Source organism: Mya arenaria, chromosome 6, assembly GCF_026914265.1.
Source record: "Mya arenaria isolate MELC-2E11 chromosome 6, ASM2691426v1".
Taxonomy (NCBI): Eukaryota; Metazoa; Mollusca; class Bivalvia; order Myida; family Myidae; genus Mya; species Mya arenaria.
Window position 1 is genome coordinate 42583749 of NC_069127.1, and position 20398 is coordinate 42604146.

Consider the following 20398-nt stretch of genomic DNA (forward strand, 5'->3'; position numbering starts at 1 on the left):
GATCCCAATAATTCCGTTAACAAGCCGGCTTCATAAATTAGTGAGTATCTTTTAGGTGACAAAGAAGGCTCCTGATATTCAAACATCGACCAATGTAGAGCCACATATGAATGGTCATTTGTTGTGTTAAATGTAAAAGATATGAACAAAAATCAGAAACCGACCATCTGGATCATTTATTGGTTGAGCTTAATTTAACAATCTGGATTTTCATGGAAAGTATTATCTTTCCTTTTTACGTTTCCAACACATATTTTACCCGTTATTGTCAAAAGAATCTCATTCAATAAGGTATTTGCTCTATTTGATGCACAAGGCTCGATTTTGAGTATGTTGTGATGCTTATGAACGATGTGATGTCATTGCATTGTAACTGTAAACCTTTTTCTCCCAAAATAGCGAAACTCTTATGCTCTTTGGTAGTCTTTATACATGTAATTAAATGTGTCACTGAAAAGCAATAAAATTATTTATTTGTATATCATAGAGACAATGTTTACCATGTCAGGCAGGTAATTGCCCAATTTCCTTTTATCTGTTAAAGACACCGATTTGGAAATATATATAGACAATCGTGAGGTTTTATATTCGAAACTTATTGATTGGATGTCCAACCATCATAGTCATTGTGTTCTTGAGTGTGTATAAAGACCACTCAACATATTGGAAATAACAATGGATAGAAAAAGATATGTGTTTGCCTGAAAGCGTTACAATAGGCAACTTTATACAAGTGTCTGGGAGGGGGGTAAGTATTCATTTATAAAGCACCAAGTGAGACTTAAATTTCGCAATCGAAGTGGGATGTTTTGTTATACATGTACTTTAAAAAGATTGACAATATTATTAATAAAGCTAGATGTTATCTTGTGTTTTATTGAATGGCTTATTCTGGTTACATTTTGTTTCGACGTACTTTATTATTTAACTGAAAAAGCATCAAAGCGGTGCAGTCCCTCCATATCATATGCGATGCCACTTCACAAATTCGACCTTAATGCATAGAGTTGGGTTAATCCTTAAAAGAGTAAAGGGGCAATATTTTGTCAATATTTAAGCTTAAAATATATGTTAAGAAAACCCAAAAACATACCGATTGATTATTGTTTCCCTATATTAGCATTGAGTTCTGTTCTATTTTATAAGCATTTGATAAAAGAAGAAAGACAAAATTATGTGTGTTTACATTTAAAACATTACTGTGTGGAAATATGTTTCCCGTTTTTTAATAACTATGTTTATAAACCTCTCAATCTGGATAAATATGTTCGGCAGTAAACGACGGCTGAAACACATGTTGTCATATCGACGACACACAAATAAAACGATATACAAGACATTAGTTGAGCCGACACTGACGAAAGTTTAGGTAAAATAACGATTAGAGTAATTGCTTAAAGTAAATACAGTCTGCGATTCCAAATAAGAAGGATAATTGAATAATATACAAAAAGTGAAAAAAAAAGCATATTGCACATAATTATACAATGGGAGTGGAAAGGTAACAACGTTTGTCTGTTTTAAATAAAAGAAAGGAAATTACAGGGACTACTGCCTAGTAGTCTTAAACTAAACACAAACCCTGTTTCAAGGCATGATGCTCAAGGATAAACAAAAACCAAACAAGAAACACGCTACAATACAACAAACATGACACGATTTATAAAGTATTTACACTGGCAAATGTCTGGGTAACCACATTTGCATGATTAGCGAAAACTCAGTAAGCATTCACTGGGGGCTTGTATCATTCCCGAGCGCTCAATCGTACACTTAATTACGATAACGACAGTTGTCTTTTTGAACTTAGTTATAGCTGTGTGATTCTTGGAAAAATGCTAACCGCGTTTTACTGATGCTATGAGGTTTTAGACTTGAGCTTTGTCTCATGACTTTTTGTAATAGACCACAATATTCAACTGAATCCATGAGGAGTTGCAGCTCATATTCGAAAGTACCAGATTTCAATAAAAATTAGTTTTTTAAAACAGGGGAGGGAGCTCAGATATACGATACTTGTACATAATTATTTCAATGCTGTGTTCTCTCTTTTGTTATGCTCGAGTAGTAAAATAAGCTAAATAGACGAAATATACCCAGTAGCAGTATATTTTTTTATGTTAGATGGAAGTACATAATTATATCCTTTACCATCGTTCATAATCCAACTTCTTGGTATTTAAGCTGAGTCATTTCCTTTTGCATTGCTATTTATTTTTTAGCATTGCATTGCTAGTTTTTAGCATGGATAGTTATGGATGTAAATAAACGCGTTGCTTCGTTCTCCGAGTCGGAATTAGTTGATTTAGATGACTCAAAAGATTCGGCGAGTACAAAACGTTGAGTAAAACGAAGCGTTAGCCTTTTCATGCGTATCTTGTCAAAGAAAACATCAGCGAAACCTTCGAAGAAATGCCAAAATACTGAACAATGTTGAACAACAACTTGAGAATGTTTTTCGCATTAGTTCGGGTAATAGAAGACATTTTGACTGTGATATACCTGTTTTTCTTAGACGTTATTGATTATTCATTATTACAACAAATTGTTTCTGTTCACATAGACTGTATTATTTTAATTTTTAATATCAAACTATTTATTTGCTATAATAAAATAAATTTCAGATCCCATTGAGGGTGATAGCATATAATGTTTACCCGAGAAAGTAAATGGCAACCGAGGCGTCAGCTGATATTTATATAATAGCATTGATACGGATATTTGGTCAAAATATGAAAATAATTGTTCTGAGTAGAAACAGTATGATCTACACTACAATTGTTCTCTCATTTTGTTGAAATAGAAGTTGGTATGATGTATGGTTGAATCTGAAGAATGGTTGAATCTGAATACCAGATAGTTCATGGACAGTGCTGACAATAAGGTAACGAGGAGGAAAGGCGGTCGATTGTAGACTGCATAATTTCTGATCACGATGAAAGGCTGAATGTCTCTATGTAGAGGTCTAAAATGACTATGCCATATTAGTATTTGCCATGGTATGTCAGTGACGTTTTTGATATAGATGGACAGCTGTATATACATCATATAAATAAATACGCGCTTTAAATGTCGAATGGAAATAAAAAAGAATTATCTATCTGTTTTTAAAAATCCCACTATTTTTTCTATAAAACTATAGCTTGCCGATTATGTTTGTAAAACATTATTTCTGGGTGGTGCTACCACTCTAGTTTACAGCAAAACGTGTGATTTCCCTTTAAATCACTTGTAGTGAATTATATTTTCATATTACAAACCTTTTGAAGCTTATTCTTAACACAAATTTATTTGTTTGGTTCAGTTAACTTTAGTCGGTCAATGGCTATTCATAGCTATGCTTCTCTGTTATGTCATATACCGACTGAAGATAAAATTTGATTTCATTTTATTTGAACTGATTTCCTTTCATTTTCCTACGATTTCGAGCCGTACCCACCGTTGAATGCGAACGAGTAATCAGAAATAGAGCAATGATTGTTGTCTGGGACGCGTGCTGTGACGCAAAAATTCGAATAAAAATCATGATTATCATTGGTCCACAAATAGGTCGTGGGGTGAATGCGAAAAGGTTTTTCGCTTTCACCCATCGAGGTGCATGCACTTAAAACGCCGTGATGGTATTTTTAACAAGCTTCAAAACATAGAAGGCCTCATTCGGGCTCTTTTATTTTATGTACACCGTTTAAAATAACACTATTATATACAAAATGCCTTGGGCAGTGCGCCCTCCAATGTTGTGTAAATCGTACATTTATTTAGAAATGGACACTATTATATTCGCAATTTTGATATCGTTAGTTTGGCATCACTCCGCACACCAATTTCTTAAATTATCAAGGATTGTAAATCTATTTAAGAAGAAGTCGCCCACTTGCGTTCACACTGCAACTCCTTTACATATCACTCCAATTATGTGTACTGCAATTTAGAACTATTGCCAAAAAAGGCGTCCGGGAGCCGAGATTTACACAGATCCACAATCGTAACAACTCGGCCATCTCCGGCAAGCTTCGAGATAGACATATCTTGATACTAGCCGAGGTGTTCCGATTGACAGATCCATTGTAACAAAAACTAAAAATAGAAGCTGGGAAAAACAAATTATTGACTTTTGGTAAACCATAATTGTTATTTGCGCAGTGTAAACCGGAACGAACAGATATGGAGAATTACAGCATTTTGTTTATGCTCATGGCAATACTTAATGAAAACCGCAGCTTTATAGAGGCGCTGTCATTTTATATTTTAAGTGTCATGTGGTTTAACACGTCGAAAAAAGCAGTTCATCCGAAATTAAGGTTAAATGTGTTTCAAGGCAGTAAAGGCTCTCAGTTTATAATAGTGCTATCGCGAAATTTCCAAAAGGACAAAGATATATATCAGAAGAAATTCCAATCCGGCGAAAGACTATTTTACATTTTTCCAGTTTTAAGCGTCTTTGATGGAAATAATTATTCGGATATGCGTTTTGAACTGTCAAGATTGTTAACATATGAAAAAGTGAACGGACATGAATTATCGTTCATGAAACTATCAAAACAAGGACTATATTTCTCCACAAGCACTGCCAGCTTGGTCTGCTTTCACTGCCATAAGAAATCTTCTTCGTCGGCGAATGAATATGGAGCAAACCTGCACACAGAAACTTGTGAGTTTTTTCATGGAGGAGCCACTGCGAATGTGACAGCTGAGGCAGATGAATCCGGTTACATCTTCCACACTCAGCTTATGTTAAGCATAATCAACAGCCAACCAATGGCACAAAATGGCGAGGACCTCGGGCATTTGCGTATGAACGAAGAAATCCAAAGTGAGATGTAGTTTAAGTGTATAAATAATATAACAAAACTGGTTATATTGATATGCATACTGAATATGTCTCTTAATCCTCGTCCTATTCTCTAGTCAGTTGTTACTTTATGTTGCCTTTTTTTCTCTACCATTGTCGGATAGTCCAGACGTTCGAATGTTTGTAAACTTTGTGCGATTCAACATGTAACAATTCTCGTCTTACTGATGATTTTTTGTATGTAAGGAGACCATGGCAAATTACTTATTATTGTGTGCAATCTGCAAAAGTTCAGTTTGCAACACTCCCCATTTTGACACTAAGTAAACTGTTTTATCTTTAATGGTCCAGTCAACTTGTAGGTGCAATTTAGTCTTACCAAAACCAGAACATGTAATTAATTTCATTTACTTAAAAATATCAATTAAAATGAAACTTGGTCTGTCAATTGTCCATCGCTACTTGTCTCACTGTGTGGGAATGGACACCAGATATAGCTAAAAAAATGATCAATCGATAAGCGTTTGATTTTGACAAATGGTCAGTTTTCTATCATTTTTTTGTAATTTATGTTGATATATTTAACAAAATCAAGAGTTTTGAATAACTTGATACTGTGCAATATACGACTATGATGGAAATATGTCTCCTCTTTCGTATAATAGCCCAATTCACTCCGAAAGTTGCATGATCGCTCACAAATGTTAATTTATGTGGTACGATTTCAAACATAAATCAACAAATTGAAAATAAGAATAAAAACTGAATCAAGCGATTTCATTGTAATTGCATAATCTAGTAATGTGTAAAATATCAATATTATTGTTACGGAGATATTCATACCTTTTGATGCCCTGGCAGTGTACTGGGGATAGATGAAGCAAATAAATAACTGCACAGGGGATAGCTATTAAGTGGACTGAGGATAGTAACGATGTACATGTATTTAGAATAACGAGACTGTAATAATGATCACGGCTATTTATCTATACGTGAGCTCGAAGGAAATTGTTTGATGTTGTCCATATCGAGGGATGAGAGCAAAAACATGTTGTTGTTTTTTTGTATCTGTATGCACTTAAAACTGTTTAATTCATACATATTAGTTAACCATGATGTGTTTTTCACAAGCATAATAACTAACTATTTGAAATACGCCGGTAATCTGATTTATGGAGTTACACAAAACATATGGCCGTAGAATTTTTGTGGTGTTTGCATTTCATATACAATGTACATAGTATTGCTTTGTAAATCAAGTAGGTACGTTTTTGCACACAGCAAGTCACCAGTAGGGAATGAGATATTGTGATCAAATTTGGAACACGTAAAGCTTTTATCTTAGCTTGGGTCGATTTTGGTATTACTTAGGACAGAATAATGGTCTCTGTTCGTTCATTTCAGTGAGAAAGAATGTATTGTGACCAACCCTGATATTTACGCAGCGTGCATACACGTTCATTTAGGAGAGCATGGATCAAACTCATTGATAACTAAAGTTTGCTCAATAATTTCTTATCAAATTGTACTCTCACTTTTTGCAGATTATTTGAAAGTTCGAAATAGACATATACATGTATCGTATATTAACAGTGTCACTATCAATTTTTGTCCCATTTTATATGTTATCACCAGGACACACATTTCTCAACTTTGAAACTATCCCCAGTACATAATACGGCTATCCCCACTACAGTACTGTAAACATTTCTAAGGCTATATCTTTGACAGTTTAAAAGTTACATTGCCATATCTCACAATAAAAATAGTTGAGCTTATGCTAGTGAAATCCTTCGATTCAGATTTTTTATTTATTCGATATATCTTTCCTAAAAATAACAAAACTTGCAGAAATTCTGTAAGTTTTGAGGTGATCAGCTCAGATTTGAAGAATCATTTTACGAGGTCTGCTAAATCGTAAGCACTTTAAAGTATACCATAGGCCAAATTTAGCATTGAGCTATTAGTTCAAACACTTGCTTCATTTGTGGATACGGTAGATATGCGTTAACACAGCAAGATCTTACCTTTGGTAAAGAAAAACAACTGCATAAGTGTCTGTTTACTTATCACTTTTTGAGCTATATCCGGTGTCCGTTTCCACACAGTGTGTCTAATGTAATGAACGCTGCATCAAAGGGTTCCGATATGGCTCTCTTCAATTTGCATAAACTGCCAGAATGACATTGACTACATTAACATGTTCCAAACTATATTATGCATGAAGTAAAAAATGAAGAATGTTTTTATTATTATTATGTTGCTTAAGATGACCATCAGACGAATACATTCCATGGTGTTCCTATGCGACAAGCACGTCATGGGCGGTTCAGAATACCTTCTACTAGAAGAACTTCGTTTGACCATCCAAACTGGCCCACTTTTCACGAGGAGAATGCTCAACAACTTGCTGACTCTGGTTTCTTCTTCAACGGTAGATACTAATAGCTTAAGACATTATCTGATTAAAATATTAAAACATTGATCCCTGTCATTATATTCATACACTTACATTAAGTATTACATGTTGAAAGATAACATAAATATCGTACATGATGCAACCTGATAAGATATTGGTTTCCCAATATTTATGTGATCATCCATATTTATATAAAGTGTAAATATTGGATATCATTATTCTACGCAGTTATATTCACTTACAAGCTGTTGAAATCTTTGAAACCTTGAAGAAAAAGACAAAATCACACTGTTTGTTTTCCCTACTAATACAATTTAATATTAGTTTAATCTTTAATGAGTTACAAAAAGATGAACACTAATCTTTGACCCCCAATGGTCTGTAATTGACATAAGTATTTTTTTATCGATACTTTCTATAAAATCTGTTAAAGCGTTTTCATGAATTTTAAGGGACAGATAAAGTCCACTGTTTCTTTTGTGGTGTGGAGTGTATTTGGAGAACAATAGGCAAGAATCCAGCTAAATGCCACCTTCAGGAGTCACCTTCATGCATGTACATTAGGCACAAGCTTGGAGTGCCCTTCAAGGACAGCTGTTATGAGGAGGACACATTCCATGACATATCTCAGGGACCATTGTCGGTAATTAATCAAGTTCTAAGTGCTATTGTGTGTGTTTTCGAGTTTATCAAAGTCTGTCCGCATTGTCTATTGGCTGCAATATGGCTTGACCCGGTTTGACGCCATCACGACTAAAATTGTGTTTAAATGCCATAAATGACATGAGAAAGAAATGACTGTTATTATCCTTCAAGTCAAAATAATAGAAAACTTGATTATAAGTAAAGCGTGTGCGATAGCCAAGCACTTTTGCAAAGACATTTTTGGTTCGTTAACGTGCTCGGTGTATACACGGGATACAACTTTCCTGGGTTTAACCAGTACTGAGAACACCATTTCCCAGTACTACACTTTAAATACCGAGCTCTAGGCAAGGGAGCTACTAGTACCATATTTAAACGTCTTTCAGTTTGACGCGTCTGGGGTTTTAACCCTCTCGGCCTTCCACAAGACAAGTTCGAAGGGGGTATATTGAAGTCACCCTGTGTTAAGTCGTTTGGTCCGTCCGTTGCATGCAATGGTAGAGCAAAAAGAGGGAAAGAGCAGTGAACAACAATCATAACTCTGTTTGAAATTTATTCTTTGTGACTTTTTTGCCCGGAGCATATCTTAAAAACAATGGAATTGAATAAAACTTCATTCAATGGCGATGTAAAATGAGGGAAAGTAAGTGTTCAAGAACATAACACTGTTACATCACTCACCTTTTTAGATTTGTGCCCTTTTGTAGTTTTTCTTATCTGGAGCTTAACTTGAAAACTACTAGATGGATTTAATAAAACATACAATACAATGTTTAGCTCTATCCAAAAATGAACAAAATAATAAACACTTCCAGAGCATTGTTATCTTTAGGTGGCATGTGTAAATATTCTACTTCACTTTCTTATCAGAGAGGTGTTCGGTTGTTTTAATCAGATTCAGTGATAGCTCTAGTTTTTTATTATGGTGTGTACACAGTTGTTAGAATTTAACTTTTAGCCAGTACTGGAAATGAAAACAAAGTTGGAGAACTTAAACGAATGAACACGTTGCGATTTTCGATATCATGTTACAGATTACTAAGTGAAGTTTAAGCCCGTGGGGCCGGTTCCAATAAAGGATTTTAATCTCCAGTCCGTATAAAGAAGATTTCGAAGAAGAGGGGGTATATTGCATTGCACATGTCGGTCGGTTGGACGGTCGGTCTGTCGGTATATTTTAGCTTGTCCGAGTGATTACTCGACAATTCTTCGACCTATTCATCAAACTTGACTTGAAGGTTGGGCCTGACGAGTAGATGACCGTTATTATTTTAAGGGGTCATTAGGTCAAAGGTCAAAGTCACAGTGATCTTCAATTGAAAATGTTTTTCAAAGCTTGTCCGAGAGATAACTCAACAATGCCTGGACCTATGGTTATCAAACTTGACATTGAGGCTGGGCCTCACCAGTAGATATTGATTTGAGCGGTCCGTCCGTTACATGCAATGGTAGAGCAAAAAGAGGGAAAGAGCAGTGAACAACAATCATAACTCTGTTTGAAATTTATTCTTTGTGACTTATTGATTTGAGCGGTCAAAGGTCAAGGTCACAGTAACCTTGAATGTTATAAGTTTGTCCGAGTGATAACTCGACAATGCCTGCACCAATGGCCCTCAAACTTGACTTTGAGGTTGGGCATGATCGTTGGATAACCCTTATTGATTTAAGGGGTCATCGGGTCAAAGGTCGAGGTCACAGTGACCTTGAATGCAAAGTCGACAAGTCCTGGACCTGTGGTCATCAAACTTGACATGAAGGTTGGGCCTGTCCAGTAGATGACCCCTATTTATTTTATGGGTCATCAGGCCTAAGGTCAAAATTTCAGTGACCTTAAAGGCAAAAAGTTTGTATATGTGATAAATCGACAATGCCTGCACCAACGGCCCTCAAACTTGACATGTAGGTGTGGGGTGACCAAAAGATTACCCCTTTTGAGGTAACAAAGTCAAAGCTCAAGGTCACAACTCCTATTTGTCCTCAGAATTACTTTATGTGTACTTATTCCCTGCTGCTTAGATGATACATGTTTATCTGCAAATATCAGTCATCATCTGAACATGATAAAACACTGTACCTTCTATCCTCACACTGTAAATGGTCTTAATCTTAAAACTGCCTCAAAGGTAACCAATGTCAATGACTATTCAGCCGTCCTTTTAGTCCATGCATATTTCATTCAATTGTCCAAATATTCTTGACAACATGGCGATCGGGGATGGGGGCATAATGTTTGACAAACATCTCTTGTTTATACTGGCTTTAGTACAGCTTACTCGAATCAAATAAGTAGCAAATTAATAAAACTATTACTTTGACATACCGGTCATTTCATTATACGACAAAGATTTGTATTGGAACGACTGCATGGTAAACAAATGTCCTTCGAGTTAAACATTTAAAAGGATAAGGTAATGGTACCAGTGCCATGAAAATTCATATTTACAGATTGAACATGGATCTCAAACAAAAAGATCTCGGCGTTCATCTCTTCAAATACCAAGACCTAATCATCAAAAGTACATCAACCGAAATAACAGGATGGAATCCTTCGATGAATGGCCTACTTCAGATGTAGTAGAACCTGATAAACTAGCTGATGCTGGATTCTTCTATTCAGGTAATTGTTTTTTGTATGTTGCAGACGTATTTTCATTCCTTTGACAAACACTTTTACCATCGCTACATACAAACCAGAATAAAGAGTGTGGCGAGCATCAAATGGTATAGTGTCAAGGGCCAATAGTTTGTATGTTCTATAACTTCGATCTTACAATTAAACAAACCATATTTCAAAAAAGTTTAGTCAAGTTCATAAAATTGGTGCATGCATTTAGCAACAATGGGCAAGGAACTAGCTTTTGGAATGTATTGACTGTGTGCCATGCAACTTCAGGTACGGGAGACAGTGTTCAGTGTTTTCAATGCGGAGGTAGCCTGGAAAACTGGACATCCGACGATGATCCATGGGTTAAGCATGCTCGCTGTTATCCCACATGTGACTTTGTCCGCAATCAGAAGGGAGACAACTACATCAAGTTGGTTAAGGTAATACAAAATAAAATAAGAACAGAACGGAATGCATGCATTATATTCATTTTTCAGTGGTAACCATAAGAAAAATTATCAAAACTGATGAAATGTAATACACATGAATATAATACATGTACAATACAGAACTGAATTTCAAAAGAGATTTCCAGTTTTGGTGATATGCGATGATTGTATGACAACTGTTGAACTGTATTCTAATAGTGCAGTATAAACAACATTACAGGGACTACTAGTATATGAGTAGCAACCTCAGAATTGTCTAGGTCATACTTTTAAGGTGCACACTATAGGTAGATGCAGAACAAATATGCAAAATAATATTATACTCATTTGACTTTAATATTATACTCATTTGACTTTAATATTATACTCATTTGACTTTACTGTTATACTCATTTGACTTTAATATTATACTCATTTGACTTTAATATGATACTCATTTGACTTTAATGATCAAAAAGAAGTATATTTTTTGTGTAAGTATAATAGCCTTTGCTTGTTAATAGCTACGTGGCCACGAATACCGAAGTTTAAAGGGGCAATATATCTCTAATATTTCTATCTGTAAAAAAAACTATTGTTCTGATCATTACTGTCAAAATAATGCAAAAAAATATTTTTGCCAGTAACCTATGTTGTGCCCCTTTAAGATTATGAAGACATACGAGTGGATATTTGTATTATGCATTTCAGAACACAATGTCACACGATGGTCGACGACGGAGTGACGGTTCTAAGGCCAGTGATAATCAGGGTATGTTGTGTGAAAAATAAATTCACAAATAAAGATTCGAGTAAACCACCGTTTCACTGTATAATACATGCTATAAGCAACACGTTATGGTGCCAACTACTTAAGTGTAAGCTAGCGCGCGACACCAACTTCTACCAATCAAGGCGAGTTGCTCAACTGTTTCTGGCCCCAATATCACGAAAAAAACAAGTCAAATCTCAATCTCAGTCTCAACTCATTTTTCCACAAGTATGACATTATTATAAACACTAATGTTTTACTATTTTTAAAAGCACACTCTCACATGCGTTATGTTGATTGACATGATTGCTCAATATTCTTAAAAATTCTCCAGCACAAAATGTACTTAAGTAAAACTAAAAAATAGTAAAATTGGACTCCAGTACAATTTTTTCTCTCATTTTTTTATAAAATATTGACCATTTTTTTTATCAATATAATTTATGAGAGAATGCGATTTTAAAAATGGTAATACATTTATAATTTTGAATCATATGATGCTGTTATTTGATAAAAAGAGTTGAGACTGAGATTGTGATTTGACTTGAGTATTTTGTGATATTGGGGCCTGGTTTATACTACAAAAGCAAACGGTACAATACAATAACAATATTTTCTATTAATCCTTCACTATAGGAGAGTTGAGAAACATTTCGCTGTTGTCAAGAGCTCAACAAATTTGAAGAGCATTTAATAGGACATTGGTTTTAGTCAAGACAATCGTAAATTATTGTCTTAATATCACACTGTATTTTTTCTTCAGGTGTGAAGAAAGGATGTCGCGATGGTACCAATCATGGAAAAGACCTACGCAGACAATCACTCAAGCGCCGCTCATTTGCCGGTAAAGTGCTTTATAATATTGTTGTGCCCCGGCATATTTGGACAATTTCGTTAATGCTAATCAAATAGACTGATCTCTTAAATTACTTTATTCCTATTGGTTAATAAAAATATTTGCGCGTATCCGTGATTTTGAAGATTGTGATGCTTGTCCCCAATTTATTACAAATGCAAAGGCTTAAAAATTGCGGTGAGCAAAGAAAATTCATGGCGTACTGGTCATGCTTACTATTAGCTCGACTTTTCGAAGAATAAGGAGACTAAACTACTCACACCGGCATCTGCTTCGGCGTCTAGTTCAAGTTTTAGAATAAGATGGCATTTTCACTCATTACCCTTCACTTAATTCACTTAATACTTCATACAGTTGTTCAAGACCATCCCAAAAGGAGTTTACTTAACTCCATAGTATCCTAAACACAAATTATGGACCCTGATTGACTTCAGAACTTAGGTTTAAGTGTAAGGGCACGTTGTGAAACCTGGTTATTAGAATGGCGTTCCGCTACATTTGTTCATGTTTTGTTCAGGTTTAAATCACATACACTTTGCTTGGGTGAAAGTATTCCATAGCCCTAATTCAACATTTATCCTTCAATACAACGCTACGCTCACTCCGCCCATTCTTAATCATTAAAAATTCACTTCATGTCATCTAACTATTACTTAATTGCAAGGAATGCTCATTCAAACGATACCAAAGCATCAAAATTTAACGTGGGTGTCAATCATCAACTAAATAACAAGCTTGTTTGTACATGTATCTCTTACATTTCTTTGCGTTGGGGAAAGGTTTAAAGGGTTTCCCTTAACCAGTTAACACAACTGAATCGTTCTGTAAACGTCGGCGAGTAACACTTATAGCAGAATCGCTTAAACATATCTCGACAGTAAGCAACTGTCAACCCTCAACTTCATCCAAGATGGCATCCATCTTTCTACACCTAATACCGTAAACCTTCGGAAAACCCACATAAAGTAACAGACAACAGTTTTGTATAAGGCGACACAACAGGTTTTTGTGACTTTCGTCTTGTTTTTAGGCATTGTTGTGTCCTTTTGCAGGTGATGAAGACCAAGACTATATGGCGGCGTCGGAGACCAAATTAATGAGAAAGGATACCTGCGTGGTATGTTATGACAAAGAGCACACCATTGTCTTTCTGCCTTGTGGACATTTGGTCACGTGTGTTGACTGTGCTTATGCGCAAGAAAAATGTGCAGTGTGTAGAAAAGCCGTAACAGCCAGGGTGCGTGCGGTAATGTAACTCGCTCAGCTTATGCGCGTGTATTTACATCAATAATCTAGGACAAACAAAATTAGTTTTAACAGCAAAACCTAAGACCATCCAAAAACGAAAAAGGATGTTGATATCACTTGTTTATATAATGCTATATTCCAAATTTGATTTGAAATCCATTAATTATTTTATTCAGATACTCTTTCTCCAAAATTGTAGTTTTCAAATTATCTTTTGAAACAAGTAGGTGTTTTTTTATATAAAAAAATGGTAGAATAGTGATGGTATGTAAAACTAGTAACCAGAGCAGAACAGAACACAGTTTATTACAAGTAAACTATACAATTTCTTGTGTAACATATTAAGTTCCAACATATTGATAATAGAATTATACAATGTATTAATTGACATCAAAGAAGAATTATAATTAACATATGAACGGTGAACTGAAAAAGTACCATTGCAATTTAAGTACAATACACAATATGGCAAATTCTTGGTTATTGTATATGTTTTGGAACAATCTTATTTCGTTATAGTAATAACATACATAAACACATCTAATGCTGAATATTAAATATTAAAATAAGTAAAACATAACTTTTTGTATTCTAGCTATTAAGGTAATATACTACTCATTTTAGAATGCATAACACCTCTTCTATATTTGTCAGAAATAAATGCTTCCGATATATATTTGCTTAACTTAAAGAAAATGATTTTTGTATTAGTAATTTAGCAGCTGTATAAGTTTGAGCATACTAGTCGATCTCTAAAATAACTTTAACTCTATCTTTGTATTGACTGTACATTTGGTGTACACTTTTATATAAAATGGAATTCGCCCTCTATCATAACTAACCAGTATGCATTCTTAAATTATGAGAACATATATACTTTCTTTTGTTATTGCAATTCTACGATTTCAAAATATTAACTGAAGAAGATTTTAATTCAAATGAACTTGTTCTATACTCAGTTAAAACACCATTGTCATTGACGCTATTGTGTCACTGTTTTCTGAACCAATTTGCTTTAACATTGTCAATTCCTAACAAAGCATATCTTCCATGACGGATTAAATAGGTATACTGCCATTTTTCTTCAGTTGGAACAAATATTTCAAGAATACGTACGTATATATTTATATGTAACTGTATCTATCCCAGTCGACATATACAGGATTATATTAATAGGAATGAATTGTCTTACACCAAGTATAGCTTTGAGAAAAATCGAATGTATGTACACATGCTAACCAGTATAATATATGTAAAGTTGTAATCGTCAGAAATGTTTCTGTAAGAAAGCCTTATGTTATGAATGCACTTTTTATCACCAGTTTTACTGCTTGTAACTACTAACTTATTTGGAGTCTTTCATTGGCACTACTTCTTATGTGAACTGATTGTTCTTTTTCATAGCTTTACACAACTATCAATATGCAGCTGAAAACCATCGTCGGATAACCACGAATAACCTCTCCCGGGTCGATTGTGGGTAAACGACAATGCTTTTTAAAAGCGAATCGCTGTAAAAATATCTATAAAAAATCAATCCGTTTTCATCAATCCGTTTTCATACTCATATTTATTTTCTGTTAAGTATAGATATTTTGTTATAATCGTTATTGGTATTATTGTAAGTAGTATGTGTTTTATAATAGTATGTATATCCCGGTGCTTCAATTTAATTATTGACGAAATTGTGAATATGGAAACCTGATTGTTAATGAAAAAATATGGTTTAATTTTAACATTAATTCTATATTTTAAACTTCGGCTCCCTTTTTGCGATATATTGATATTTTTTACTTTATCAACTTTTAATTAAAGAGAGAAACTATTGATTGTTTAAAGACATGCTTGGCTGTAATGACATATCAACATAATACCTGCACATAAATCATATCAGGACATTTTAAGTTTTATATGAAATTGGGACGGAATATCTTGTTCGCAATAATACTTACCTTGTATCATACTGGAGAGTATTTTTATTGTTTTTGTTTATCACCAATCAGTCCGACCCAAACTAAATTGTCTCTCCAGTTGCCAAAATTTTATGAAAGTCACTTTGTCCACCTTTACTTGAGCATTTCTTATTCAATCTTTATCAAACATTTGGTTATTAAATAAACATAACCTATTAACAAAGTTCAATCGCGAATTATTCGCTCTAGTTACATCTGTCTTATTTTTATCTTTTTTTTCTAGCGCAAAACAGCGTTCTAAGCAGGAGTTATATCATTTAATCGCAGATTTTTTGTTAAATATGCTCATTTTATACATATTGCTAGGTAAGCTTGACAGTATGGTACCAAACAATTATTACTCCGTGAAAGTATACGTACCGCCCTGTGTGTATAATTTCATTAACTCAGGCATTGGATGCGATAACTTTACAATACCATGTCAACACTCAACAACTCAAACTGTCCTATGAACTAATGTGGTTATCACTCGGCTCAATTCAACATCTTTCAATCAGATGCTCTCTAAACCCTGCATATCATTTGATACATATTTTTTAACGCTTCAGTTCATTTTTGGATAACATTCTTGAATCAAGTCTCTCTCAAATTAGCACAAATATTAATATCTACAATAATATATATTAAGAATATAACCTTCATTTTCAGCCAATGAAATTGCAGATAGGCAACACTTAAGCACTAGGCTTAATCACTAAGATTTTCAACTTAAACGAGTTTTTAAAGGTCCGTCTACTGCCACTCATTCGATACAAACTTTCTGTCTCAGGTTTTGTGTTAACAATGTGTCAGTCAATGGGGTTGTATTCTAAGTCAGTTTGATGGCCTACGTTCACTCCACCCATTCTTAATCATTAAGACTTTACTTCATGCCATCTAACTATTTTTTATATCTCTATATTTATCTTTTAAACGTTTTTCGTCACTTTTATTTTAGTGTTGATAATAAGAAACTCAATATACATACTCTGTCACAATTTTAAAGTGCAATTGTAATTATGTGTAGTGGTCTTGAGAAGAAGAGTCAAGTTTGTCCTAATGCTGTCAGATAATGTGTTTTTCTTGTTGCATTCGATGAATGATAACTGCACAGTCGAACCCAGAGGGCTCGAACTCTTGGGACCGGCGAAAATACCTCGAACCTCGAAAAAATCGAACCAAGCGGGAAATCTTGCGTTCAGTGTTAAGAGATCGGTCATTAACATTCAATTCTAGCCACCGAGGAAATCGAGCCAAGCGAGTTCGAGACAACGGGGTTCGACTGTATATAACTGCATTGACATTTTAGCTTATTATACCCCCGACAAACGAAGTTTGAAGGGGGAATATTGGAGTCACCCTGTGGTCGGTCGGTCGGTCGGTCAGTCGGTCGGTTTGTCGGTCGATCCGTTGCAATTTACCTTGTCCGGAACATAACTTAAAAACTACTGGATGGAATTGGATTAAACTTCATACAATGATAGAGCATAATAAGAGGAGGTGCAGTGTACAATTATCATAACTCTATTCTTGCTTATTACTGGGTTATTGCCCTTTGTTACTTTTGTTTGTACGGAGTATAACTTGAAAAGTACTGGATGGAATTCATTGGAATTTCATACAATGGTAAAGCATAATGAGGGGAAGTGCAGTGTTTAAAAACCATAACACTACTCTAGCTAATAACTGAGTTATTGCCCTTTATTTGTTTGTTTTTTTGCTGTCAATTTTTTTCCAGACATTAAGTTGCAAACTACTTGATGGAATTTATTAAAACTTAATACAATGGTAAAGCATAATGAGAGGAAGTGCAGTGCATAAGAACCATAACTCTATTTCAGCTAATTACAGAGTTACTGCCCTTTGTTACCTTTTTCTTGTCCGGAGCATTACTTGAAAACTATTGGATGGAATTTAATAAAACTTCATACAGTGATAGATCATAATGAGAGGAAGTGCAGTGTATAGGAACCGCAATTCTATTTCAGCTAATTACAGAGTTACTGCCCTTTGTTACTTTTTCTTGTCCAGTGCATAACTTGAAAACTATTGGATGGAATTTAATAAAAATTCATACAGTGATAGATCATAATGGTAGGAAGTGCAGTGCACAGAAACTGCAATTCTGTTTCAGCCAATCACAGAGTTATTGCCCTTTGTTACTTTTTTCTTGTCCGGAGCATAACTTGAAAACTACCAGATAGAATGTAATAAAGCTTTATACAATGGTACAGCACAATGAGAAGGAGTTCAGTGTACATGCATCATTACACTATTTTAGCAAATTACAGAATTATTGCAGTTTTCTGTGTTTGTTTGTTTGTCCGTACAGTAACTTGAAAACTACTAAATGGAATTTCATAAAACTTCATACAATGATAAATCATAATGTCAGAGACGGCGTTCGGGGGGTATTAATCACCTTCAGTGACAGCTCTAGTTTTTGTATGACTAGTGTGCATTGTCCTTATTATAACCACACGAATTTACCTTGTATTTGTATATCAATTATATGCATTTTTACTTAATTGATATTCATAATAACCAGTGGTATGCATGTAAGGCAATACCTTAGTTAGAGTATGCTGAATGTTTTAATTCTAAAAGAAGCTACCTAAACAGTTATAATATTTTTTCTTAAGCGTTTTACATATTGTGATATTTTCCAATGCTTCCGTTTACAGATTTTAAAGTTTTAAATCACTAATCTATCTAAACCACAACTGGCTTATAAGCTAATCCATCCATCATTAACATGCACAGAGATGTTGGCGCTTTTATGATATTAACTTCGATATTATTTCTATGTTTAATTGATACTGATTAACCATTATGATATTTTTGCATGGATTGCATTTTGGAATATTATCATAATGACCCACTGGCACCGGATTTTCAAACTCAAATTATTTTTTTTAAAAATCAAAAAGAAATCTAATACTTACAAACTAAAGATAATAATGCCAAAAACCTGAAAAATATTGTGTGTTTTTGATAAATATACACTTTTCACTGTCTTAAGAGTATATAAACAGTACAACATAACACCACATCATGTATATATAAAAAAAAGCTTTCAGTAAAAAAATAATATTCAAATTAGATATTCAAACATAATATTAAGTAAGATCAAAAATGAAACTTTACCAGTTGAATCTGTTTGTATTAATGATGGATGTAATACCTTAAGTCATTTGGTAAAACTGATTGGACAAATAAGTGGGGGAAACTATTCAAAGATATGTTAAAGTGCGTTGTTGTGTTTACAGTTTAAGTCAACGTTGTTAATTGAAGTGGAATGAACTTTCATTATTGTCAATTGAAATCCAAGTATGTGCAATTATGTTAATTATATGGCAATTGTTGCTTATCATTTTCAATGCTTTGTTTCAGCCCTTTTTTTCAGGTTTTGGGGAAAGGTGGCGGGTCCTTCTCAGAGGGGAAAATTAACAAAATTGGGGAAAATTGACATTGACATTTGTTTATAAAAAAAGAAAGGCGAACACAATAAACTTGTTTCACAACTTTAATATCATGTTTTCTCATGCTTTACAAACATATGTCCCTCTTTGACTGATTGAAGATGTTAATGATGTTGTTAATATCTGATTGAGAAAGTTCAGTAGTTTCAGAAATCACAATTCTGATCAAAGATTCTAGCCTGACTTGACCAAGAGAGCTCCTGGATGGAGTGCACAAGGAATTCATCAAACTGAAAAGTCTCTCAACACAAGCTGTTGATGTAGGCACAATGCAGCTTAAGTCCACCAGATATGCCATGGCTTTGTAGGATCTGGCCAGTACAGGGTCCTCACTGAGAATGGCAGCAATGTCTGTGCTGCCCTTTTGCCTGCAACAATTGAACAACAAATTTAATAATGAGGCTTTGCTAAATAATATGAATTAATTCAACCTGCCTTCAAAACTTACACTGACTGTGCTTATGATATTTAACATCAACTTTTTACAGAAATTATTTGGAAAATATATATCAACATAAAAGTACCAGGCATAATAGCTAAAAAGTGTTAAAATGATTATTTCTACTTTCAGAGACACATAGACAATTGTATTGCACCCAAAGCAGATGATTATATATTATTTATAAATGATTTAACTATCATATTTAACATAAATGTGACTTGTCACTGACTTAAGATCAATACAATTATACCGGCAGGCAGGTTTCAGTAGAGATGCTCAGACAGCTCTATCTTCCACTGATGTCAAACTGATGAAACTGAAAACAATTAAATTTGAACAGAACTGAATAATGAACCTGTAAGCAAATACTGGAAATGAAAACAAACGTTTTAACTACATGAAACTGAACAAACAGTTAATGTAAAACAGTGTTATATCATATCACATATTACTGTAGTAACGTACAAATAAATCAAACTTTCATGCAATAATGGCTTCGGTTCCTTCAAGATATATGTTTGCATTAGTTTAATTTTTTTAATGTATGACTATCTGATTTCAATATATCCAAAGATACATGGAAAACTTTGATATTTGATGGAAAAAGCAATAAACCTGTGACTGACAATGATTAGCATGGAGTTGGAATCTAGAGTTTTTTTTCAATGAGTATGTGGCTTAGTAAAAGTCAGAGCAGGTAACTATAATCTCATTGATTCAATCATAGTCAAAATTGACAGAAGCCATTATGTCTCAA

At 34.2% G+C, this 20398-nt stretch overlaps 1 protein-coding gene across 11 annotated transcripts; it reads left to right on the plus strand.

Moving 5' to 3' along the window:
* Nucleotides 1-4063: 4063 nt before the first annotated feature.
* LOC128238291 (baculoviral IAP repeat-containing protein 3-like) lies at nucleotides 4064-20105 on the plus strand. 11 transcript variants are annotated; one of them, XM_052954057.1, is made up of 10 exons: nucleotides 4064-4813; nucleotides 7062-7226; nucleotides 7664-7854; nucleotides 10302-10473; nucleotides 10750-10901; nucleotides 11601-11661; nucleotides 12425-12505; nucleotides 13570-13754; nucleotides 14854-14877; nucleotides 19771-20105. In XM_052954057.1, the coding sequence occupies exons 1-10, from the start codon at nucleotides 4165-4167 to the stop codon at nucleotides 19867-19869; spliced, it is 1779 nt and encodes a 592-aa protein (XP_052810017.1). In that variant the 5' UTR covers nucleotides 4064-4164; the 3' UTR covers nucleotides 19870-20105. The 11 variants fall into 11 exon arrangements, with proteins under 11 accessions (XP_052810017.1, XP_052810022.1, XP_052810019.1 ...); XM_052954062.1 differs by having other exon boundaries at nucleotides 13570-13634; nucleotides 19771-20104; XM_052954059.1 differs by lacking the exon at nucleotides 19771-20105 and adding an exon at nucleotides 15170-19247.
* Nucleotides 20106-20398: the final 293 nt, after the last annotated feature.